We start from the raw sequence: 26,038 nt of genomic DNA, 5'->3' as shown, positions 1-26,038 counted from the left end.
TCCTTTTTCCGGCACAGAAATATGAATGTGCTCGTCAAATCTTGATTTTTCTACCCCCATTCTACTGTACTTGTACTTGCATTGTTGCGAGGAACATGAACGGGAATCGGAAAAGGCATTGTTGGTTTTCAAACCATGTCATGTATGTTTTACTCTTTTTATGAGGAACGCTCAGTTACTAAAATAAGACAGTTACGTGGGTGGGCCTAGCCATTCGCAACTGGTCTTGTCTCCAAAAGTACAGTCACACGTTCGCCACTTTTTATTAGCCCCTACGGAGCACACTCATTAAAAAAATTCGCAACCGATGCAGATTAGGGCACCGGAACTCACGCTGAAGGACAACTCAGTCACATCCGACGTTTTCTTTTTTTCCCCCTCGGCGAGATTCCGTCGGTTTGGAAGACGGCTCGCTTTTGCGCATGCGCGCCGCTTCGTCGAGGTCCTCCTCGTCGTCATCCCGAGCCCCCTCCGTCTCCAATCGCTTCGCACATCCACTAGTCCCCTCTTCGACCGTTCATTCGGTACCGCGAGCAGCCCACGCGACCTCTGAACGTCGATAAGGCAGAACCGGGCCAGGACACCGTCAGAATTCCGCACTGTCAGGTAGGCGTCCGTCCATTCCTTCGTTGCTTAGAGCGACGCCGCGCGCGTGGCTTTTAATAAACGCGTTGAAGCTTTCGTAAATTTGAGGGGAGACGCTGTTAGCTTTGCGTCGCGTGCGAGCCTCATTGAGTCTTGCTTCTTGCCTCCGCGGTGGCGCGATGGAGCGTGATGCTGCGGGAGAGGCCCCCCGCCCCCTGCCGTCAAACATACATGCACACGAATTCCCTCGGGACGCTTTTGGCCAGCGTGTGTCCCAGACTGTGAAGCACCCGGTGGGGTAGGCACCGAGCCAGACACGTGCCCCCCACCCGGGGGCGGGACTGTCGAGCTGAGCGGTGACCGTCGCGTGTCTGCCTCAATTTTGTCATTTACTTTTTATTGGAAAGCTGTTGCACTTCCAGCTTGAGAAGACGTTATGGACGACGTCATGGAGCACTCCTTGTTCTTCTCGCCGAGACAATCCGTTCGTTGCTCTCGTCGAACATCTGTGCATTTGCACTTGTATACGTAGTTGTTCGTGACAACAAAAGTCACATCTTTTCTCCCCCGACCTCTGCGTTTTCCCTGGTGTGACAGATAAGAATTGGAACCGAGGAGTCGTGGTAAAATGCTGTCAATATCTATCAAGAATGAAAGAGGTTGTGACGTTTTGAAGGCTTCCAAAAGCAGGTAAAATGTCGTCTTGTTACCCCGTCAAGACAACGCGATGGCCGGTGATCACTTTTTCTGGATAAGCACTGAGCTGAGAACTTGAAGCCTCCCAGTGTGCAGCCAATTCGAAAGAAGAGGACTGTAAACATGTTTTCAACCTTTGTTGAACTTACTGACATGTTGGTGCAGCTTTTGGATCAATGGATGGGTTGGCCGCATCTGCCCCGCCTCCCCCGATCGAGAAGTCCCTGCGCATTTCCTTGAAATTGCCCCGCGGTGCGATTATGAGTGGCCCAAAAACGGCTGCCTGGCTGACTTTCGTGAGGAGAAAGCTGTTCGCGGTTCAGATCACGGAGGCCCGGATTGGAAGAGTAAGAAAAGCTTTATTGCGAAACAATCACAATGGAGAAATTCCCAATTAAGATGACTCCCTCCTCCTCCCCCCAGGTCTTTCCTGCTGGCTAGCCCGCTAGCTTGCTCGCTATCTATCTATTATTATTATTATTATTATTATTATTATAATCTCTATCTTTCTTGCTAGCTCTCCATCGAGCTGTCTCTCTTTTGCTCTATCAATCTGTGAAACATTTTATTATTATATATATAGACAGCTATCCAGCTGTCTATATAGCTGGCTAGCTAGCTGGCTAGCTATTTGCTATCGAGCTAGCTGCCTAGCTATCTATCTATTTGCTATCTGTCTAGCTAGCTATATATAAGCTATCTAGTTATCTATTAGCTATCTATCTGGCTAGCTACCTGGCTGGCTAGCAATTAGCTATATATTAGCTAGCTTTCTATCTATTTGAGTTACTTTCGAATTGAGTGAATGCTGGCGCGTGTGCTAGCCACTGCTCACGCACAGAAAAACTTTATCCTGTGACTGAAAAGTGACCTTCAGAGTTTAGAAAGGTGCTTGGAAATGAAATGAATTATTAACAGATACTCATTTACAGTGGCTGGCTGCAAACAGTACATTCGGATAGAAATCACCAATTGGCACCACCCCACCCCCAAATATAAACTTGAGTATTAGTGTGCGTTTTGGACAAGCCAGCCCGACCAGTAGAGACGGCCTGGAATCAAAACGTTATGCATCTCCCTGTGGCTGAACTGAATGAGAAAGAACACAAGCGGCGTGCGAGCGAGCGAGGCAACTGTGTGCACATGTCACTCTGACAATCATCCACCCCAAAAAACTGGACTTGGGCCCCGACTCCCGGTTGGCCTGAGCGGTCCGCCAGCGTCCGCGTGGAATGCGAGTGCGTGCGTTTGGAACGCTCGCTCGTTGACCCCTTTGTGGGCCTGGTGGGCTGCCGTGTCGGGTTGCGTCAGACGCTCCTTTGGGATGCTTGCGGTGATTGCGCAACACGGCACACAGAGCGCCGAAAGTCACTCGCGATGGCGAATTATCTCACGTGAAAAGGTCTGCGCACCCCCGTTCCAATGCCACTTCTTTGGGGAGGGCAATATCGATTGTTTCAAAGTCATCAATGGTGTGTTGAGTTCAACGTGAACATGAAATCGATGGCTCCCAAAGTCCAACAGAGGGACCCAATTGAATTCTATCTGTCATGGGCTGGGCCGGTCTACACTTTGACGTCTTCACGGGCCGGGTTGAACGACTCACTTTGGCTCATTCCTGACTCGTGATGGGAATTCCGGCTCCTTTCAGAGTGTCATGATTTGGTTGGCGACCAACGGGGGGCGCTGTCGGCCCCGCCTACACCTGCACAGGTGCTGGTCGTCCCGATCAGATTGGCGACCAGCGGGTAGCGACGTCAGCCCTGCCTGCAGCCTCGCAGGTGCTGGTCGTTTAATCATTGACACTTAAAAGGACACCCGGCACGATCGTCCGGTGCCGGTTCATTGTTTGTTTGCAGCTTGTTTGCTGCATGCATTGTGTATGTGTTTGTTTAACCTTGGCGGACTTTTACTTTTGGTCTTCTTTTGCTACTTTGTATTTTTTCCATTCAGATGATTTTGATGTTTCACATTTTGTTCCTGCTGACTTTATTTTAATACAATTTGTCAAACAACCTCCTGCTCCCTCCATCACCACCTCGCAAACCGTGACACAGAGAGCTCTTTTCTTTTGGCTCTTTTCTTTTGGCTTGGCTCACCAAAAAAATCTGGCTCTTTTGGCTCCTCAGTTTTTTTTGTTGCTTAAATTAATTAACTACCAAAAATTATGGACATTATGTGAAAAACGAATTACTCATGTAAAAACACACTATATCAAATATTTGATATTTATATGGCTTTATTTGCATGTGCACAGAGTTAGTGGATGCTAACTTTCACTTTCCCTGTGGTTACGCTGGTCGAATTTGCTTTTCATATTAATAAAGCTATAATCCCAACTAGTAAAATTGATAATAATTGAATCATAATAACAGCATAATTTGATGACATTTGTCCACTGTAGCTGTCTACACTGATCTCCAGTCTTTCATCTTTTCCTTTCGGCTTTTCCCTTCAAGGGGTCGCCACAGCAAATCAGTGTCCTCCATCTTTAGAGGTTTGATCCGCATGTTTGTTTTGGCCAAGCTTTTACGTCGGATGCCCTTCCTGACACAACCCTCTGTATTGGGACCGGCACAAGAAGACTTATGTCCCTTTGTGGCTACAGAAGAAGCAACTCACTCAGTAAAAGGCTCTTTTTCTGTCCGGTGGCGAGCGTGCCAGAAATTGAAAAACAGCTCGCTGGCACCACGTAAACTTGGGAATTACGCCGACCCAGCAACTCTGCGACCAAACAAAACAAAAAAACTGAATTATTTTGCTATTCTTGAGGCGCTGCCCGAAGCCTCTTTTTTCTTCCCGTAGTGTGCAAAGTCAAACGTGCGTGCGGCCATTTTGTCCAATTTTGCACGGAAAAAGTCACGTGTGAGGAATACCGCAAAGGTGTCTCTACGAGTTTTGTTTCAGACGGCGGTCTGCTTATCGGCTTATCACCCGCCCCACTTGCCCACGCTCATTTCCTGTGCCAGATTGTAAGCTGCATTTAATGAGCTTCCTGTTTTTTTGCTAGATTTTTGGTGCCGCCCCCCTTCCTCACAAGGGCGTCGTAAATGTCTTGATTTCTTTATTTTGCGTTTTTGGGGATACGGTATGGCACTACTGCATTTATTTGTCGGCTTTGGCTTGACAAGCGGCCTCATACAGGGGACATTTGCACGGGTGGAAAAACATATCCAGTGATACTAAAGTGTCCTTGAGAGTTTTGAAAGGCGATTCTAATTGAAATGTCTTATTATAATCATTATTTGTGACAAAGCTCCCTTTCTCTCTGTGAAACTGTGCTGCGCCTCTCCGCAGGTGGCGCTTTGGTCTCGGCTCCTTGACAGTCGGTCTGTCCGCCGCCGTCTTCTCTTCAAGAAGAGATGCCTCCTCCGGCGGGAGGCCCGGTAGGCTACACCCCCCCCGAGGGCGGCTGGGGGTGGGCCGTGGTGGTGGGCGCCTTCATCTCCATCGGCTTCTCCTACGCCTTCCCCAAATCCATCACCGTCTTCTTCAAAGACATCGAGGTCATCTTTGACGCCACACCCAGCCAAGTGTCCTGGATTTCCTCCATCATGTTGGCTGTAATGTATGCAGGAGGTAATACACCCCCCGCCATCCCACGGCGCCCGCTTTGTTGCCTGTCTGAACTTTTCGGGCGACCCCCGAGACTTGCCTGTGTTTTTTATCGGTAATCGAGCCGCGGAAGCTTTTGGGAATGCTGAGGAAAGAATAGGAGGAGTGCCAAAAGGCGTAACAGGAGCCAGATGTTGAAGTGCTTGTGGGGGTGTTCCTGTTCCTCTCCCATTTAAAGGACAACCGACACCATTTTTTTTGTTTCCTAACTGACATCAGAAAAACGTTTTATAGCATCGAAAATACCCAAAACACGCAGACTGATATTTTTAGTCAAATGCAAGACATCCATAAAAATGACTTAAAGTGTCCCAAAACTGCCACAAAATGAGCTTGGAACTGGGCAGATTCAAAAAGTCCCGCCCTCTTGTTCGTAACGTCACTATTGGTCACACACTGCCTTGCTCCAGAATCAAAACAATGGCTTCAGAGATTTCAGATTCGGAGAAGATGCTTTCTTGTTACTCATCCAGTTACGGATATGATTCAAATGGTTCTGAAGAGGAAAGCATAAATGTCTACAATCGATTAAAGACGTCCTTCCGTATCAATTCTAGCCGTCTGGACTCCAACGTAGCGCTCAGAAAATGCACAAGATGGCGCACAAGCTCCATTAAAAATGGCTGGTTTGTCCGCCATTCATTATGCATGTTAACGCAATTGGCTGCGACACACAACGATTCACCATCACGTTATTTATGTAGTTTTCCTTCTAATTTTGTGATCAACACTGTGTTTTCAGACCAGACAAAGTACCCAAAATGCATTGTGTGTCGCTTTCTCGGTCACGGGCGTTCACTCCGTGATCGTCATCAACTCGAAAACAAGACTTCCTGAATATTCAGCGCGAGTCTTAAAAGGTAAAATATAGCTATATGTGGTGGAATCTTCGTAAAATGTGCTCAGTAGAAGTCATTAGAAGTGATTTTACAAATTATGAACACAATTTGTCTGGAGGTGTCGGTTGTCCTTTAAATCTCCCTCTCTCCTCTTCCTCCTGTGACAATTCAGTCCTCGGAATTCAGTCGCTGTCAGGGCGGGGCCTGCATGCATTGCCATGGGGCTAGGGGTGGGGTCACCAATGTGTCATTGGTGACTTAAACCTTGGATTCAGATTGCCAAGAGCGCCACCTCTCAATTTGGTTTAATGAGCTTCCTGTTTTTTTGCTAGATTTTTGGTGCCGCCCCCCTTCCTCACAAGGGCGTCGTAAATGTCTTGATTTCTTTATTTTGCATTTTTGGGGATACGGTATGGCACTACTGCATTTATTTGTCGGCTTTGGCTTGACAAGCGGCCTCATACAAGCGCAAAGGGGGACATTTGCACGGGCGGAAAAACTTATCCAGTGATACTAAAGTGTCCTTGAGAGTTTTGAAAGGCGATTCTAATTGAAATGTCTTATGATAATCATTATTTGTGACAAAGCTCCCTTTCTCTCTGTGAAACTGTGCTGCGCCTCTCCGCAGGTGGCGCTTTGGTCTCGGCTCCTTGACAGTCGGTCTGTCCGCCGCCGTCTTCTCTCCAAGAAGAGATGCCTCCTCCGGCGGGAGGCCCGGTAGGCTACACCCCCCCCGAGGGCGGCTGGGGGTGGGCCGTGGTGGTGGGCGCCTTCATCTCCATCGGCTTCTCCTACGCCTTCCCCAAATCCATCACCGTCTTCTTCAAAGACATCGAGGTCATCTTTGACGCCACACCCAGCCAAGTGTCCTGGATTTCCTCCATCATGTTGGCTGTAATGTATGCAGGAGGTAATACACCCCCCGCCATCCCACGGCGCCCGCTTTGTTGCCTGTCTGAACTTTTCGGGCGACCCCCGAGACTTGCCTGTGTTTTTTATCGGTAATCGAGCCGCGGAAGCTTTTGGGACTGCTGAGGAAAGAATAGGAGGAGTGCCAAAAGGCGTAACAGGAGCCAGATGTTGAAGTGCTTGTGGGGGTGTTCCTGTTCCTCTCCCATTTAAAGGACAACCGACACCATTTTTTTTGTTTCCTAACTGACATCAGAAAAACGTTTTATAGCATCGAAAATACCCAAAACACGCAGACTGATATTTTTAGTCAAATGCAAGACATCCATAAAAATGACTTAAAGTGTCCCAAAACTGCCACAAAATGAGCTTGGAACTGGGCAGATTCAAAAAGTCCCGCCCTCTTGTTCGTAACGTCACTATTGGTCACACACTGCCTTGCTCCAGAATCAAAACAATGGCTTCAGAGATTTCAGATTCGGAGAAGATGCTTTCTTGTTACTCATCCAGTTACGGATATGATTCAAATGGTTCTGAAGAGGAAAGCATAAATGTCTACAATCGATTAAAGACGTCCTTCCGTATCAATTCTAGCCGTCTGGACTCCAACGTAGCGCTCAGAAAATGCACAAGATGGCGCACAAGCTCCATTAAAAATGGCTGGTTTGTCCGCCATTCATTATGCATGTTAACGCAATTGGCTGCGACACACAACGATTCACCATCACGTTATTTATGTAGTTTTCCTTCTAATTTTGTGATCAACACTGTGTTTTCAGACCAGACAAAGTACCCAAAATGCATTGTGTGTCGCTTTCTCGGTCACGGGCGTTCACTCCGTGATCGTCATCAACTCGAAAACAAGACTTCCTGAATATTCAGCGCGAGTCTTAAAAGGTAAAATATAGCTATATGTGGTGGAATCTTCGTAAAATGTGCTCAGTAGAAGTCATTAGAAGTGATTTTACAAATTATGAACACAATTTGTCTGGAGGTGTCGGTTGTCCTTTAAATCTCCCTCTCTCCTCTTCCTCCTGTGACAATTCAGTCCTCGGAATTCAGTCGCTGTCAGGGCGGGGCCTGCATGCATTGCCATGGGGCTAGGGGTGGGGTCACCAATGTGTCATTTGTGACTTAAACCTTGGATTCAGATTGCCAAGAGCGCCACCTCTCAATTTGGAATTTTGTTGAGAGACCAAAGCCATTGAATGGGAGGGAAAGCCGTGGGGGGCGTCAAAGTAGAATGAACCCACATGTCTGCTTATCGCCCTTTTTCTTGGCTCACATAGCTTCCTGTTTCCACGGAGGGGTACCCCTGAGAAATCACTTCCATGGAAAACAAAGCTAAAAGCCATCCCAGCCGTCGACTCGCGTTCCCAAATGTTGCCGCGAGAAAAAAGAGAAATACAAATGCTGCATGATTCAAAAAGGGATGTAAACATTTTCAGGTCATCTGTGGAGGCTGTATGGCAGGGGTCGGGAACCTTTTTGACTAAGAGAGCCATAAAAGTAAAATACAGTGGTACCTCGGTTCTCGACCATAATTCGTTCCAGGACCCTGTTCGAACACCGAAACCACGTCTTTGCTCCTGTCACTTGCGAGTTGACAGCGGGGTGGCGGGGGGGGATGCATCTCCCGGCCGTTCTCCACCCGCTGTTATTCTCTAATCACGGACACGGGGCATTTATACGGTTCGCGATCACCTCGCCAATACCGGATGATTGACTCAACTCGCCACCGTGCCTGGACTCTTCCTTCGATGTATCCGGTCCGAGGTATTTTCCCCGTGTCCCGTAAATTTATGTCATCTTCCGGGATTGCGTAATTTTGCACCCTCGTGTGCCATTTGCTTTTTGGCGTAGTAAGCGGGTCGGTTCACCCCCTGCATTCTTACTCGCCGTGTTTTCTTTTATTTGTGAATAAACATCCTGCTTGGGTAGTACGTGTCTGCTTTGGGATCCCAAACATTCCACTACGTTCCGATGAGTGAGCTGCCGTCATTCTCGCTTGGAACGTGACAGCCACGGATGACTCGGCTACAGGATGTTCTTTTCTCTTAAAAAATCTATCCAATGACACTTGCTCTCACGCCCACAGTCACATCACTAGATTTCACAGCCTTATTCTTTAATATCGTACTGATCGTAGATTCCGCCATGCCGTATTCCCTCGCCAGATCAGACACTCGCACACCTCCTTCATATTTTGCGATTATCCATCCATCCATCCATCCATCCATCCATCCATCCATCCATCCATCTTCTGCCGCTTATCCGGGGTCGGGTCGCGGGGGCAGCAGCTTCAGTAGGGAAGCCCAGACTTCCCTCTCCCCAGCCACTTCTAGCTCGTCCTGGCGGATCCCGAGGCGTTCCCATGCCAGCTGGGAGACATAGTCTCTCCAGCGTGTTCTGGGTCGTCCCCGGGGTCTCCTGCCAGTGGGGCATGCTCGGAACACCTCACGAGGGAGGCGTCCCGGGGGCATCCTAATCAGATGCCCGAGCCACCTCATCTGACTCCTCTCGATGTGGAGGAGAAGCGGCTCGACTTTGAGCCCCTCCCGGACGACCGAGCTTCTCACCTTATCTCTAAGGGAGAGCCCGGACACCCGACGGAGAAAGCTCCATGAGTCGTCACCTTACCGTGGTGGAGGGGTTTGTGTGTCCCAATGATCCTAGGAGCTAGGTTGTCTGGGGCTTTACGCCCCTGGTAGGGTCACCCATGGCAAACAGGTCCTGGGTGAGGGACCAGACAAAGTATGACTCAGAAGACCCAGTGTGATGACAAAGACAAATGGATCTGGTTTTCCCTTGCCAGGACGCGGGTCACCAGGGCCCCTCTCTGGAGCCAGGCCTGGAGATGGGGCTCGTTGGCGAGCGCCTGGTGGGCTCAGCCGAAGAGGAAACGTGGGTTCCCCTTCTCAAGGACTCACCACCCATGGGAGGGGCCAGAGGGGTCGGGTGCATTGTGAGCTGGGCAGCAGCCAAAGGCGGGGACCCTGGCGGTCCGACCCTCGACGGCAGAAGCTAGCTCTTGGGACGTGGAATTTTGCGATTATTTCTTTCTTAAATGCAATAGTTGTACGCACTACTTTACTTTTGTTGTCACTTTAAGCAGCACTTACTTTCTTTGGAGGCATGATTAGGGGCTAAAACTCTTCGTACACCTATATTAAACGCTAGAGCAAAACGCAGCACGTCCGCTAGCGACAACAGTTGGTCACGAACAGAGCGATACACCCGTGCGCCGCTCAGCTCCCCACCCTCGCGTACGCACTCACGCGTCGTATTGGCGTTCGAACACTGATTGATGTTCAAACGCCGAAGCAAGAATATCTCGAATATTTTGTTCGAACACCGATTTGTTCGAACAGTGAGGCGTTCGAGAACTGAGATACCACTGTATTTAGAAATGTTTTTCAGTGAGAGCCACAACACGCTCGCGCGTGCCCACGCACACACACACACACACACACACACACACACACACACACACACACACACACACGCACACACACACACGCACGCACACACACACACACACACACACACACATGCACACACACACACATACGCACACGCACACTCAGACGCGCACGCGCCCACTTTTCAACAAAATGTCAGAATTTATTATTTAAAATAACTTTGTGATAGTACTCACCGTTAACATGAATGGTTTTCCGTTCCTCATGATTGGTAAAAATCCAGCCAACCGATCAGAATGAAAGTCAACTTGCCGGGTCCATACGCGATGTTACTGCTAGCTAGCATGCACACGGCTCATTAGCTTCCACACTTGCTATGCAACATACTTCTCACAGGAGTATATTAACGTTAACATGGGGCTTGTTAAAATGTCACTGATATCGACCGTTTCATCGATGGTATTGTTTCATTGTAAATTAGAATCAGAACCATTTCTCTCCACAAAGGCGACTCCTCCGATGCATTCAAGCTGAAGTGTACTTTGTTTTTACTCGTCGGCTCTTTTAAAGGGCCGTTTAGCTATTTCAACTGATGGCCTGTATCATCCAATGAAAATTGCGCTTTCCGCCAACTGCAGCTCCAACAGAAAATGAACAGAAAAAAAGCGAGAATATGTATTTAGATTTCTCGGCGAGCCATATGCAATCATCAAAAGAGCCATATATGGCTCGTGAGCCATAGGTTCCCGACCCCTGCTGTATGGCCATAAACTCACCCTATTTTGCCACTTTCTAAACCATTTTGCCAGGGCAAACTGGTTTGTTCCACAGATGAGTGGAAAAGTTGTTTAGTCATTGGACGCTTGTCTCTCTCGGAGCAGCTGATTGGGCCACGGGAACGGACGTTATTCCTTTTGAATTTATCGCACTGTTGACTCTTGTGCCCCCCTCGAACTCCTCAGGTCCCATCAGCAGCATTCTGGTAAACCGATTTGGCAGCCGACCCATCATGATGGCAGGCGGCTGCCTGGCGGGCTCGGGCCTGGTGGCCGCCTCCTTCTGCCACACAGTGACGCAGCTCTACTTCTTCGTCGGCGTGGTGGGAGGTGGGCACGGGCGTCGGGGTGGAGGGAGAGTGTGTTTGGACCCCGGCCCGCCCAATGCCTGACCCGACCCTCTCGTCCAGGTCTGGGGCTGGCGTTTAACCTGAACCCGGCGCTCACCATGATCGGCAAGTACTTCTACAAGCGACGCCCCATCGCCAACGGCATCGCCATGGCGGGCAGTCCAGTCTTCCTGTCCACGCTGGCGCCACTCAACTCGTGGCTGTATGAGCGTTTTGGCTGGAGGGGCAGCTTCCTCATCCTGGGGGGGCTCCTGCTCAACTGCTGCGTGGCCGGCTCGCTCATGCGGCCCATCGGGCATTGCCGGGCCTCGCCGGCCCCAGGCCAAAAGACAGCGCCGCCGCGGGGCCTCAACGCCTTCATTGACCTGACGCTCTTCAAGCACCGCGGCTTCCTGCTCTACCTGATGGGCAACGTGATCATGTTCTTCGGGCTCTTTGCGCCACTCGTCTTCCTGTCCAACTTCGCCAAGAGCCGAGGCATCAGCAAGGACAAGGCAGCCTTGCTGCTGTCCATCTTGGCCTTCGTGGACATGTTTGCGCGGCCCTCCATGGGCCTGCTGGCCAACACCGCGCGGGTGCGTCCCCGGGTACAGTACTTCTTCGCCGGCGCCGTCCTCTACAACGGCGCCTGCCACGTGCTGGCGCCGCTGTGCACCGACTACACCGGCTTCGTGGTCTACGCCGTCTTCTTCGGCTTTGCCTTCGGCTGGCTCAGCTCGGTGCTTTTTGAGACGCTGATGGACCTGGTGGGGGCGCAGAGGTTCTCCTCCGCCGTGGGTCTGGTCACCATCGTGGAGTGCGCCCCCGTGTTGCTGGGCCCGCCGCTGACAGGTGGGTGCGCCAGCCCGCCTCCTCCGTGTTGTTTTTGTTTTGTATGAAAGCAAACATGCAAAATGAATTGCTCTCAGGCTTTTGGAGCCATTTTCGAATGGTTGTTGCACTCCAGCTGCCTATCGGCTCAAAACCCGCCAATATCGGCTCCGGCATAGTATCAACTCTTTGAATTTGAATGAAATGTCACCAATGCCAACCCGCACCAAGCGTGATCTTCGCTCGTTTGAGGCGTAGGCGGCAAACACTGACATCCTCCATTTTCTCCCGCAGGAAGCTTCTACAACTACTACCAGCACTACGACTACACGTACATCTCGTCTGGCGTCATCCTGATGGTGGCCAGCCTCTTTCTCTTCGTGGGGATGGGAATCAATTACCACCTGTTGGCGCGGGAGAAGAAGGACGAGGACAAAGGCCAACCCAAGGAGGAGTGTGCTGCCATGTTGGACCCTGCCCCGCCCCCTGAGGTCCCGTCAAACCGAGAGGCCGCCGTCAAGGTGGAGGAGGATTCCAAGATGGACGAAAACACTGTGTAGGGGCAAGCCAAACCCGCACAACGCGTCGCGTCAGAAAAACCGCACTCGCACAAACGCACACTTTACAGTTCGGGACTTGCGGCGCACTCTCAACTGTTTTTCTTTGCCCGCGTGTGATTGTCGTGCCCCATAGGAGCGCGATTCTCAGGCCTTCCTCCTGCCAAAAGGCGGTGCTCCTGCGCGCGCGCACACACACACACACACACACACACACACACACACGCACGCACACACGGTAACACACACACACACGCACGCACAAACACACGCACCCATACACGCATACACGTTTTTGCAACACGGTGGGGACGAGGTCTGAGAGGGATTTTCCCCCTGTGGACCCAATTTCAAACATGAAAAATATATTTTTTAAACTCATACAGATATAGTACCAATTCAAATTTCTCATACGCACACACATATACACGTTTTTGCCACATGGTGGGGACAAGTTCTGCGAGGGATTTGCTCCATGGGAACCCAATTTCAAACATGAAAAAATGAAACTCATACAGATATAATATCAATTAAAATTTCCCACACACGCACACACACACACACACACACACACACACACACACACACACACACACACACGCACAGACCCACACACGCACGCACACACACACACACAGCACAGCTTAACCGATTGGGGACGTCAGTATTTGAAAGATCTGGAACACACACATACACGCACACACGCACACAAACACACAGCACATCTTAACCGAGTGGGGACATAATAGTTTGAAAGATGTGAAACACATACACGCACGCGCAGAGCCACAAACAAATACGCAAGCTCAAAGTAGACGGGCTATCAAATTCAAAGGAGTTGGTACCAGTATGGTGCTTTTTATATTTCACTTTCAGAATTTGTCAAATGAGTTTTTGAAGTGACCCAAGTCACTATGTGCTGTCTTTTCTTGTTTTTTACGTTGAGGAGATGGCCGTTTGTTTCTAAACCGTAAATGGTGGTTGCCGGGCCTCGCCGGCCCCAGGCCAGAAGACAGCGCCGCCGCGGGGCCTCAACGCCTTCATTGACCTGACGCTCTTCAAGCACCGCGGCTTCCTGCTCTACCTGATGGGCAACGTGATCATGTTCTTCGGGCTCTTTGCGCCACTCGTCTTCCTGTCCAACTTCGCCAAGAGCCGAGGCATCAGCAAGGACAAGGCAGCCTTGCTGCTGTCCATCTTGGCCTTCGTGGACATGTTTGCGCGGCCCTCCATGGGCCTGCTGGCCAACACCGCGCGGGTGCGTCCCCGGGTACAGTACTTCTTCGCCGGCGCCGTCCTCTACAACGGCGCCTGCCACGTGCTGGCGCCGCTGTGCACCGACTACACCGGCTTCGTGGTCTACGCCGTCTTCTTCGGCTTTGCCTTCGGCTGGCTCAGCTCGGTGCTTTTTGAGACGCTGATGGACCTGGTGGGGGCGCAGAGGTTCTCCTCCGCCGTGGGTCTGGTCACCATCGTGGAGTGCGCCCCCGTGTTGCTGGGCCCGCCGCTGACAGGTGGGTGCGCCTGCCCTGTTGTTTTTGTTTTGTATGAAAGCAAACATGCAAAATGAATTGCTCTCAGCCTTTTGGAGCCATTTTCGAATGGTTGTTGCACTCCAGCTGCCTATCGGCTCAAAACCCGCCAATATCGGCTCCGGCATAGTGTCAACTCTTTGAATTTGAATGAAATGTCACCAATGCCAGCCCGCACCAAGCGTGATCTTCGCTCGTTTGAGGCGTAGGCGGCAAACACTGACATCCTCCATTTTCTCCCGCAGGAAGCTTCTACAACTACTACCAGCACTACGACTACACGTACATCTCGTCTGGCGTCATCCTGATGGTGGCCAGCCTCTTTCTCTTCGTGGGGATGGGCATCAATTACCACCTGTTGGCGCGGGAGAAGAAGGACGAGGACAAAGGCCAACCCAAGGAGGAGTGTGCTGCCATGTTGGACCCCGCCCCGCCCCCTGAGGTCCCGTCAAACCGAGAGGCCGCCGTGGACGAAAACACTGTGTAGGGGCAAGCCAAACCCGCACAACGCGTCGCGTCAGAAAAACCGCACTCGCACAAACGCACACTTTACAGTTTGGGACTTGTGGCGCACTCTCAACTGTTTTTCTTTGCCCGCGTGTGATTGTCGTGCCCCATGGAAGCGCGATTCTCAGGCCTTCCTCCGGCCAAAAGGCAGTGCTCCTGCGCGCGCACACACACACACACACGCTAACACATACACACTTACGCACGCACAAACACACGCATACACGTTTTTGCTACACGGTGGGGACGAGGTCTGAGAGGGATTTTCCCCCTGGGGACCCAATTTCAAACATGAAAAAATATATTTTTTAAACTCATACAGATATAGTACCAATTCCAATTTCTCATACACACACATATACACGTTTTTGCCACATGGTGGGGACAAGGTCTGCGAGGAATTTGCTCCATGGGAAACCAATTTCAAACATGAAAAAATGAAACTCATACAGATATAATATCAATTAAAATTTCCCACACACGCACACACACACACACACACACACACACACACACACACACACACACACACGCACACACACACACACACACACACACACACACACACACAGCACAGCTTAACCGATTGGGGACGTCAGTATTTGAAAGATCTGGAACACACACATACACACACACACGCACACAAACACACAGCACATATTAACCGAGTGGGGACGTAATAGTTTGAAAGATGTGAAACACATACACGCACGCGCAGAGCCACAAACAAATACGCAAGCTCAAAGTAGACGGGCTATCAAATTCAAAGGAGTTGGTACCAGTATGGTGCTTTTTATATTTCACTTTCAGAATTTGTCAAATGAGTTTTTGAAGTGACCCAAGTCACTATGTGCTGTCTTTTCTTGTTTTTTACGTTGAGGAGATGGCCGTTTGTTTCTAAACCGTAAATGGTGGTGATGAAAAACATGCCAACAATATTTTGCAATTCCCATCAGCAAACATCAACACCAGCCAGATTAAAAAAACATACACATTTGTTTTCTTCCCGACTGCTGACCACATATTTGCGAATGACAACTTGATTCTTTTTCTCCACCGATCGCCTGTGTCACCTTCAATCTGCTACTTGACGCCCCTCCCCTTGTGGGCAAATGAATAAATATCCCCCTGCTCCAAATTCAGATTTTTGATGGCCATTTCCACACTGCCCCCACAGGATCCAGATGCAAAACGTGAATCCATTTGCAGTGTAGAGGGGGGCACAACTACGTTTTGTTTTTTTGCTATTTGAGTGTGACATTCTGGAGGAGGGACAGATTTTTTTTTATAAAATGTCTGGAAAAATAGGCTGCATTTGGGTTTTAAAGTATCATACTAAAGACTGTAACTGGTATTTTTATAGCGGGAGAATGAAGGAATTAAAGCTTTTTAAACAGAGTCAAGTAGTGTTAGATTGTTTTTTTTTAGTCATCCCAAAGCTCGTGGGCTGTGAAAACGCAAGGGTGCACGCCCGCCTTCCGCCCCCAACGTGACATATCAATCTTATCTGTCACGGTACTTAAAGGACAACCAACCCATGTTTTTGTTTCATAACTGATATCAGAAAAACGTTTTATATCATCTAAAATACCCAAAACACACAGGCTGATATTTTTAGTCCAATGCAAAACACCAATAAAAATGACTTATAGTGTGCCAAAACTACTTCAAAATGACCTCGGACATGGTGAGTTTCAGAAGGTCCCGCCCCCTTGTTCGTGACGTCACGGCAGGACGTCTTGCCTTGCTCGATAATCAAAACAATGGCTTCAGATTCGGAGAAGATACTTTCTTGTTACTCATCCAGTTATGAATATAATAATAATAATACATTTAATTTCAAGCGCCTTTCAAAACACCCAAGGACACTTTACAATAAAAACAAAGCACACAACAATAAAACCATAAGTAAAATGATGAATAATAAAATAGCAGATTGAACTAGACATTGAAAGCAATTTTAAACAGATGGGTTTTGAGGCGTGACTTGAAAATAGGGAGGGAGTCAATATTACGGATGGTGGGTGGAAGTGAATTCCAGAGTTTGGGAGCAGAGCGGCTGAAATCTCTGCATCCCATCGTGGTAAGACGGGCAGAGGGCATATAGAGGTGAAGGGAGGATGAGGATCTGAGGGAACGAGAGGGAACGGAGATTGTAAGCAGGTCAGACAGAAAGGGAGGGGCAAGGTTATGGATGGCTCTGAATGTAAACAGAAGTATTTTGAATTCGATCCGATTTTTAACAGGGAGTCAGTGGAGCTGCTGGAGGACAGGGGTGATGTGAAAGGAGGGGGTTCTCGTGATGATCCGAGCGGAAGAATTTTGGACTAGTTGGAGTTGATGGAGAAATTTCCGACTGACACCAAAGAGAAGTGAGTTACAATAATCGATACGGGAGGTGACAAGACTGTGCATAAGGATAGCAGCGGAGTGAGGGGTGAGCGAGGGACGGAGACGGTTAATATTACGGAGGTGGAAATAAGCAGACCGAGTTATTTATATGGGACTGAAAAGATAGTGAGCTATCGAGGATGACACCCAGGCACTTGACCTGAAGGGAGGGGGACACGGTCGAACTGTCAATGGTGAGAGAGAAACTGTTTATTTTGTGTAGGGTGGATTTGGTACCGACAAGAAGAAGTTCGTTTTTTTCACCGTGAAGCTTGAGAAAGTTATGGGAAAGTCAGGATTTAATTTCTGAGAGGCAAAGTGAAAGGGATGAAGGTTGAAGAGAGACGTCGGGTTTGCTGGAGAGGTAGAGTTGGGTGTCATCCGCGAAGCAGTTAAAGTGAATGCCAAACTTGCGGAAAATATTGCCAAGAGGAAGAAGGTAGGTAATAAAGAGAAGTGGCCCCAGGACAGACCCTTGGGGCATACCAGAGGACACATGAGAGGACCGTGAGGTGAACGAGTTGATTTGGATAAATTGTGAGCGATCAGAGAGATAGGAGTGAAATGAAGTGGGGTGTGCGTGATGCCTAGGGTGCAAAGTCTGTCGAGCAGGATGGGGTGGGAAATGGTGTCAAAAGCCGCGGTCAGGTCAAGAAGGATGAAGATGGAGAGTGAACCGGCATCGGCTGCCATGAAAAGATCATTCATGATTTTTATGAGTCGATTCAGTACTGTAGCGAGGGAGGAAACCAGACTGGAATTTTCGTAAAGGTTATTGTGAGTGAGGTGAGAGTGAAGCTAGGAGGCAACCGTTTTTTCCAGGATTTTGGCGATGAATGGAAGATGGGAAATTGGACTTAAGTTATTGAAATCATTTGGATCCGAGCCAGGTTTTTTTCAGGATTGGAGTAACAGCTGCGGTTTTGAGTGGGATAGGAACAATTCCAGTTGATAATGAGGAGTGAATAATGATTGAAATAAATGGGAGAAGAGAGGGTAGGCAGGACTTGATAAGAATAGGAGGGAGGGGGTCGAGCTGACAGGAGGAATTCTTGGATTTGATGATTATGTCTGAGATTATAGAGGGATGGAGGAGTTCAAACAAATGTAAATTTCTCCACTGTGATACTAAGAAAGGCAAATCCAATCCAATCCAAAAGAGGATACCAGTTGGGAAGGAGTAGAAAGTATGTAAACAAAGCCTGGCGGAGTCGCGTCATTGAGCTGGGAGAAGTCTCCCGCTGTTTGCCAGGTCTCATTAATACAGATTTTAATACAGAAGTCAATTTTACGGTCACTTAGGATGTCCTGGATAAGACACCCCTTTCCCGTAAGCGAGCGGACGTTGAGGAGGTCGAAGTTGGTGAACTTGGAGCCATCGAGGTGAAAGTCTCGACGTGATCCGCAGTGGATATACCTCCGTAAGGGGCGACGAGCGATTTCCGGGAAGTGGATAATTGCCAGTGGCAGGCTCGTCCATTGGGATCGGAACTTGAGCAGCTCCGCCACCGAGTACTGCAGCCGTCCAACAGGTCGATGGAGAAGCGACATGTTATCCACCAGCAACATCCAGAGAGAGGCAGTGGCCAGGTTAACCCTCAACAGCGGGAACAGGTGGGTGGAGATGATAACGCGGCTTTGTCTGTGATAAGCTTGAGATGAATCGATAGCCAACGTTCGTCTGGTGCCTGTCTGGTATTTCCAGTGGTTCAGGAACCGTAAAAAGTTAAAAAGAGGTTAAAAAGGGGCTAAAAAGAGGCTAAAAACATTCGCAATATGATTCAAATAGTTCAGAAGAGGAAAGCAAAATGTTTGCAATCGATTAAAGAAGTCCTTCCGTCTCATTTTGAGGCGTCTGGACTCCTATGTAGCGCCCAGAAAATGCACAAGATGGTGCCCAAGCTCCGTTGGAAATGGGCTGATTTGTCTGCTGGGAATTTGTGTCAACTAGTATCAAATAATAGTCTTGGTGCAACACACAACGATTCACCATCGCGTTATTTATCTTTCATCTCATCTCATTTTCCGTACCGCTTATTCCTCATTAGGGTCGCGGGGGTTGCTGGAGCCTATCTCAGCTGTCTTCGGGCACGAGGCGGGGGACACCCTGAATTGGTTGCCAGCCAATCACAGGGCACACAAAGACATACGTACAACAGTCACTCTCACACTCACACCTAGGGACAATTTGGAGTGGTCAATCTGCCTGCCATGCATGTTTTTGGAGTATGGGAGGAAACCGGAGGACCCGGAGAATATCCACGCGGGTCCGGGGAGAACATGCAAACTCCACACAGTGAGGCCGGACCGGGACGCGAACCGGCGACCTCTGCACTGTGAAGCCAGTGTGCTAACCACTCGACTACCGGGCCGCCATCGCGTTATTTATGTGTATTCCTTTTAATTTCACCATCAACACGGATCAACACGAAGTTTTCAGACCAAACAAAGTACCCAAAATGCATTGTGTGTCGCTTTCTCGGTCAGGGGCGTTCCAGACTTGACGTCACGTCAGGCCACGTCATCAACTCGAAAACAAGACTTCCTGAATATTCAATGTCAGTCTTAAAACGTAAAATATAGCTACATGCCGTGGAATCTTTGTAAAATATGCTCAGTAGAAGTCATTTGAAGTGATTTTACAAATTATGGACACAACTTGTCCGGATGCGTTGGTTGTCCTTTAATGCCTTCCCATCTACTGTACATTCAACGATTTCCATTCAGGCGGTGCACTTTTAGTTATTTCTCTGTCAACTATCGATGAATTGACAACCGAACTCACTGTATGACGTCATCGTTATTGATACGCTTGGACAAAACAGCTGCACTGTAACAAAGTGCGTGGCCGTTGTGACTTTCTGAAAGTTCTCTCGTTGGGTCTAGCGGTGAATGAATGAACAAACTGAATGAAAAAAACCAACTCACAATCAATAATTATGAGTTATCAATTCGCTGAATGAAACAGACTGTTAAAGGACAACTGACTTATCCGGACAAGTTGTTCTCCATAATTTGTAAAATCACTTCAAATGACTTCTACTGAGCATATTTTACAAAAATTGCACTGCATATAGATATATTTTACATTTTAAGACTTGCGCTGAATATTCAGGAAGTCTTGTTTTCGAGTTGATGATGATCCCCACCTGACGTCACGTTTGGAACGCCCCTGACATGAGAAAACGACACACAATGCATTTTGCGGTACTTTGTTTGGTCTGAAAACTTCGTGTTGATCCGTGTTGATGGGGAAATTAGAAGGAAAACACATACAGTAAAGTCTCGTTATATCGATATCGGATATATCGATAGTCCCGGTTATATCGATACTATTTCTAGGCACGCACGGAGAAAATTACATGCAAACAGGGTCGGATATATCAATAGTCCCGGTTATATCGATATTTTTTCGGACTCCCTTGAATATCGATATAACGAGACTTTACTGTACATAACACGATGGTGAATCGTTGTGTGTTGCACCAAGACAACTCTGATATTCGCTGGCACAAATTCCCAGCAGACAAATCAGCTCATTTCCAACTGAGCCTGGGCGCCCTCTTCTGCATCTTCTGGGTGCTACATTGCTGTCATTGACGGCTCGAATTGATATGAGAGGACTCCTTTAATCGATTGCAAACATTTATCCATTCCTCTTCAGAACTATTTGAATCATATTCATAACTGGATGATTAACAAGAAAGCATGTTCTCCGAATCAGAAGCCATTGATTCGATTCTCGAGCAAGGCAAGACGTCTTGGCGTGACGTCACGAACGAGGGGGCGGGACCTTCTGAAACTGGCCATTTCCAGTTTCATTTTGAAGTCATTTTTGGACAGTTTAAGTCATTTTTATTGGTGTTTTTCATTTGACTAAAAATATCAGCCTGTGTGTTTTGGTATTTTAGGTGCTGTAAAACGTTTTTCTGATGTCAGTTAGGAAACAAAAAAATGGTGTCGGTTGTCCTTTAAGAAAGTTATATTGTGTCCTCATTTTGTTCAACATTTTGCTCTGGGAAATAAACATCCTACTTGTTTTACGATCGAAACAAGAACGACCATCTCGAGTCTTTATTGTCCCAAATGCATCGCGAAAGCGCTGAAGATCTCAACACAGTGGTCTCTCAGTGTCGCTCTCTCACCACCACAATTTGAGCGCCAGATTGAACCGGTTTGAACCTTGGGGTACGTCACAGGGGTCAAACTGGGGTCGTGGAGGGCCGCCGTCCTGTATGTTTTCCGAGTCTCCTTGTTGCAACCGGATTCAAATGAGCCCGTTGAGTGTCAGGCTTGCGCAATGCTCGCTGGTTATCATTTTAATGAGCCAGTCACTTCGAACAATTTCCCTCCCCCACGTTTCATGCCAGTGTCATTTTGCCCATGACTTTTTTTCTTTGTGTGTTTTCTTGTTTCATTGTGAATCTGTTTTTTTTTGTTTGTTAAATCGGTATTTACATTTTTCTTCATGTGCATTGTTTGCCTTAAAAAAGCAGTCCTATTTGTTGGTTTGGCATGAGGCAATTGGTGAGTATGTGGCGGCACAGGTGCGCACCACGGCTTTAATGTCTTTCAAGCCCTTTGATCCCGTTGATGAGTCTCAGCCTGACACATTTCCCACGATTGGAAATGGTATAAAAGCGCACCCGTCGCGGAACAGAAGATCATAATCATTTCGGTCTCAGACCCAGACAGACACGCAGCTCGCAGAGCCCCGCTCAGCATTGGACAGAGTTTCACAGCACGACTTTCTCGACTCCAGGCCACGATCAAGCTCTGGGATACATCTGCATGACACTTGCCTGGGAGATCTGACAACTACCATTCTACAAATAAATACAAACATCAAACTCTTTAAGTACACATGACAAATTAGAAGAGGATATCTTTCATGGAAAAAAATACAATAAACTACCAAAAAAATAAATAATGTTGGCTAACAGAGTGGCACAGCTAAAATTACCTTTTGAAAGAAAAAAAAAGAACAGAACAGTATTGCCGTGGCCTTAGTGAATCGGGGCACAAAATATAAAATTTCCCCATTGTGGTACAAATAAAGGTTTTCTGATTCTATTTAGTGAAGTGTCGGCAAATAAGAGGTGGCGTTTTCATGACGTCAAGAGCTGGCTGTGCAACCCATGTCGCTCTTTGGTGCTGGAGTGTGAGCCTCTAGAGCAGGGGTGTCAAAGTCATTTTTTTGCCGCGGGCCACATTGTAGCTATGGTTTCCTCTCGAGGGCCGTTATGAATTTGGGGAACCCATTAGAATGTTTAAATCCCTTCAAATATTACATATAGAGCACACAGCAAATTAATGAATAACTCGTTTTCAAATCTGAAGTCAAGAATAATGACTTTTATTGTGGTTGACATCCAAAAATATTAAATTTTGGCTCAGATTTTAGCAATCATCATGGAATTTAACAAGTTTGATTTGCTTTCGCGGGCCGAAAAAAATGATGTGGCGGGCCGGATTTGGCCCGCGGGCCTTGACTTTGACGCCTGTGCTCTAGAGGTACTCTTTGACGAGAGTCGTTCTACGCAACGTCGAGCACTGTTCCTGGCTAAAATAGCTGTTAACTTCGGGACGTGCGGATATTGCCATTACATGGTCGGCCATATAATGTCCCGGACGGTTTGTTTCGACATTGTTCTCGCCAGGTCTTTTCCGACCCAGACAACACAACACTGGAATTAGCGTGGCTTCTGGGAAGTGGATTCCATTACGGTGCCCTGAATTCCAGAAGAACGGGAACAGGCAACTGAATGAATATGTGCATATATCTGCATGTACTCCCTCTTGCAATTGTTTAAGTAGTGGGTTATTTTTCTAAAACCAGTGTAAATAGACACAATTGTGTTCAGTTAGGTCAGACTGAAGAAAAAACAAAAAAAGTACTCATCACCGATGTTGAAAAAGATGCTCACCAATTGAATTTGCTTTAAAAGAGACAATGAAGAGAGGGAGATTACGTTGTAGTTGTTTTTTTAACTGTTGTTGTGATAACAATTTTTCTGTCATGTATTTATGTTTAATGTAAAGTTCTCTTGTTTTTACAACTACAGTGATACCTTGTCTTATGAATTTAATTGGTTCCCAGAAAGTGTGTGTCAGGCAAAAAGTGTGTATTCCAAACATTAATTTCCCATAGGAAACCATTAAAATTAGAACAATCCGTTCTCAGGTCCCCGTAAAACATAATTTTCGACTAAATATGCCTAGAAACTACACAAAAGATACCTTCTTTTAGGTATAATAAATGTGCTATGATATTGTAATTGAAGAAATAAACTGTACTGTCTAATAAAGTTGTTTTATTTACCTTTGTGATGGTCTGTGATGGCTTGATGGAACGGAGTGGCCGGTTTCATCAGCATTAAACACTTGATGATGAATGTAGCCTTCTTCTTCCACCATGAATGACACTATGAATCCCTGTACGACTGTTAAAAGTTCACAAACGATCTGTGGCTAGCCTTGAAATCATCAATGGATGACGAACTTCCAGGTTGCCTCTTGACGATATCCGAGTGAAGTTGCCGTGGTTTATCTGTGATAATTTTACCTACTTCCTAATCAATTGTGTTCTGTTTAGCTGGGTTGATAGCTTTTTGCATGTCTCAAGGAGCTCTGGGTTGTACATCTTGGAAGTGGTGATATTGCAACAGCAATAGATGCAGGCAGACACACTAGAAACTGCATTAATAGCTGATTCCCTTGCTTGTCCTTTCTCTTCAAATTTTACAGATAGCTTGTGCGGGTTATTTGTGGAGCCTGATTGATGGGATATTTTAACCTTGCAGTCTACAGTCTGCATTTGAACTAAGTTGAAACGAGCCCAATTTCACTGTTTTCTATCCATTTTCTCACCTTTTCACTTTTGTTTTTTTCTTTCACGCTCACAGCGTGCTTGTTTCTCAAACCCCTCCCCTCCTCACTGCTGCGTGTGTCCCCTCCCTCCTCTACTACGGATCTTGACCAATCACGTGCGGATTTAACCGAAGGCCGGGGGTGGGGAATAGAGGACAAAAAAGTGGGCTCCCTTTTCCGGCTCCTTTTTAGGAGCCGGCTCTCTTTGTTCACTTTAGAGATTCAGCTCCAAGAACCGGCTCGTTCGCGAACGACACATTACTCAATGTGGGCCTCCCTGTGTTTCCCGAAAAACAGTTCATTTGCCAAATTATATTCTCGCGAATTTAAAGGACAACCGACACCTCCCGACAAGTTGCGTCTATAATTTGTAAAATCACTTCAAAAGACTTCTACTGATCGCATTTTACAAAGATTCCACCGCATATAGATATATTGTCCGTTTTAAAATTCGCACTGAATATTCATGAGGTCTTGTTTTTGAGTTGATGCCGATGTCGCAGTGATGTCACAGAGGGAACTCCCCTGACTGAGAAAGCGATACACAGTGCGTTTTGGGTACTTTGTTTTGTCTGAAAACACCAGGTTGATCGCGAAATTAGAAGGAAAATTACATAGATAACGTGATGGTGAATCATTGTGTGGAGAGCCAATTGCGGCAACACGCATGGAGAAGGTGAAAGTATACATAAATCCCCAGCGGACAAATTAGCCATTTCCAACGGACCAGAGCACTAGAGCACCAGCCGGAGGCGAACGAAGAGCTAACCGGAGTTAGCATTTAGCCACTTGGATAACCGCTGTCATCCTCTCAGCTTGACAATGAAGAAAAAGTTGCTTCCAGTGGTGAAAGAGAGCAATCGCCATTAGTGGAGCAAAACCGATCTGCCAAACATACAGCTGCTCGTAGCAATAGAGCACCAGCCGAAGGAGAATGAAGAGCTAACCAGAGTTAGCGTTTCACCGTTTGGATAACAGCTCTTCTCGTGTTGCTTCTGCTCTCGGAGCTCTTCCAAGCAAAAGATGATGACATTTTTCAGAACGGGGAACAAGCTCTTTGGTGTAGCCGAAAGGACGCTTCGATGACAGTCAAACCTGGTACGTATCATTCCGACAGTCAGTCTTTTCTTTGAAACGAGCACAAATGCTTTTCTTGACTAAATTCGCGATTTGATGTGAATTGCGATTCACTACCTCTTCTTCTTCTTCTTCTTCTTCTTCTTCTTCTTCTTCTTCTTCTTCTTCTTCTTCTTCTTCTTCTTCATTTCCTTTCGGCTTTTCCCTTCAGGGGTCGCCACAGTGAATCAATGTCCTCCATCTATCCCGGTTTTGTGCATCCTCCCCTCTCACACCAGCAACCTTCATGTCCTCTTTGACCACATCCATAAACCTCCTCTTCGGTCTTCCTCTCGGTCTCCTGCCTGGCAGTTCAAGATTCAGCATCCTTCTCCCGATATAGTCGTTCTCTCTCCTCTGGACATGTCCAAACCATCTCAGTCTGGCCTCTCTGACTTTCTCTCCAAAGCCTCTAATATCAGAATCAGAATCAGAATCAGAATCATCTTTATTGCCAAGTATGTAGAACACACAAGGAATTTGTTTCCGGTAGAACACGCTGCACTAGTATCGTTGTCAAAAAAAAACTGCTAAGTGGCACTATACAGTTCCATTTTGGCTATGAGTTGTCCCTCTAATGTACTCATTCCTGATCCTATCCAACCTGGTCACTCCCAAAGAAAACCTCAACATCTTCAGCTCTGCTACCTCCAGCTCTGCTTCCTGTCTTTTTTTCAGTGGCACCGTCTCCAGTCCAAACATCATGACTGGTCTCACCACTGTTTTATACACTTTTCCTTTCATCCTAGCTGAAACCCTTCTATCACACATCACACCTGACATTTTTCTCCAGCCGCTCCAGCCTGCCTGGACACGCTTCTTCACCTCTTTTCCACACTCTCCATTGCACTGGACAGTTGACCTCAAGTACTTAAAATCCTCCACCTTCTTTATCTCTTCTCCCTGTAGCATCACTCTTGCACTTGGATCTCTCCCATTCACACACATATATTCCGTCTTGCTGCGACTGATTCCTGATTCCTCTCCTTTCCAGGGCATATCTCCACACTTCTAGTTTCTCCGCCACCTGTTCCCTGTTCTCGCTACAGATCACAATGTCATC

General features: G+C 47.5%; 2 protein-coding genes across 3 annotated transcripts; both read left to right on the top strand.

Moving 5' to 3' along the window:
* Positions 1 to 224: 224 nt before the first annotated feature.
* On the top strand, positions 225 to 13,535 carry LOC148903582 (monocarboxylate transporter 1-like). 2 transcript variants are annotated; one of them, XM_089005292.1, is made up of 5 exons: positions 225 to 606; positions 6,364 to 6,645; positions 11,029 to 11,172; positions 11,253 to 12,023; positions 12,297 to 13,535. In XM_089005292.1, the coding sequence occupies exons 2-5, from the start codon at positions 6,429 to 6,431 to the stop codon at positions 12,560 to 12,562; spliced, it is 1,398 nt and encodes a 465-aa protein (XP_088861418.1). In that variant the 5' UTR covers positions 225 to 606; positions 6,364 to 6,428; the 3' UTR covers positions 12,563 to 13,535. The 2 variants fall into 2 exon arrangements, with proteins under 2 accessions (XP_088861418.1, XP_088861419.1); XM_089005293.1 differs by lacking the exon at positions 225 to 606 and adding an exon at positions 636 to 1,628.
* An 11-nt stretch (positions 13,536 to 13,546) lies between these two features.
* Positions 13,547 to 15,996, top strand: LOC148903581 (monocarboxylate transporter 1-like). The gene is made up of 2 exons (XM_089005294.1): positions 13,547 to 14,073; positions 14,337 to 15,996. The coding sequence occupies exons 1-2, from the start codon at positions 13,647 to 13,649 to the stop codon at positions 14,576 to 14,578; spliced, it is 669 nt and encodes a 222-aa protein (XP_088861420.1). The 5' UTR covers positions 13,547 to 13,646; the 3' UTR covers positions 14,579 to 15,996.
* Positions 15,997 to 26,038: the final 10,042 nt, after the last annotated feature.

The sequence above is a fragment of the Hippocampus bargibanti genome, linkage group LG01 (assembly GCF_051943395.1).
Source record: "Hippocampus bargibanti isolate YZ-2025 linkage group LG01, ASM5194339v1, whole genome shotgun sequence".
NCBI classification, from domain to species: Eukaryota; Metazoa; Chordata; class Actinopteri; order Syngnathiformes; family Syngnathidae; genus Hippocampus; species Hippocampus bargibanti.
The sequence above is the reverse complement of the archived record's forward strand: the minus strand, read 5'-3'. Positions and strand labels throughout refer to the sequence as shown.

What these genes read in the sequence shown, in the direction of transcription:
- LOC148903582 (XM_089005292.1), top strand. Translation starts at nt 6,429, where the DNA reads ATGCCTCCTCCGGCGGGAGGCCCGGTAGGCTACACCCCCCCCGAGGGC. An exon ending in GGCTGTAATGTATGCAGGAG is followed by an intron (nt 6,646 to 11,028) that starts GTAATACACCCC and finishes CGAACTCCTCAG; the next exon opens with GTCCCATCAGCAGCATTCTG. An exon ending in CTTCGTCGGCGTGGTGGGAG is followed by an intron (nt 11,173 to 11,252) that starts GTGGGCACGGGC and finishes CCTCTCGTCCAG; the next exon opens with GTCTGGGGCTGGCGTTTAAC.
- LOC148903581 (XM_089005294.1), top strand. Translation starts at nt 13,647, where the DNA reads ATGGGCAACGTGATCATGTTCTTCGGGCTCTTTGCGCCACTCGTCTTC. An exon ending in GCTGGGCCCGCCGCTGACAG is followed by an intron (nt 14,074 to 14,336) that starts GTGGGTGCGCCT and finishes TTTCTCCCGCAG; the next exon opens with GAAGCTTCTACAACTACTAC.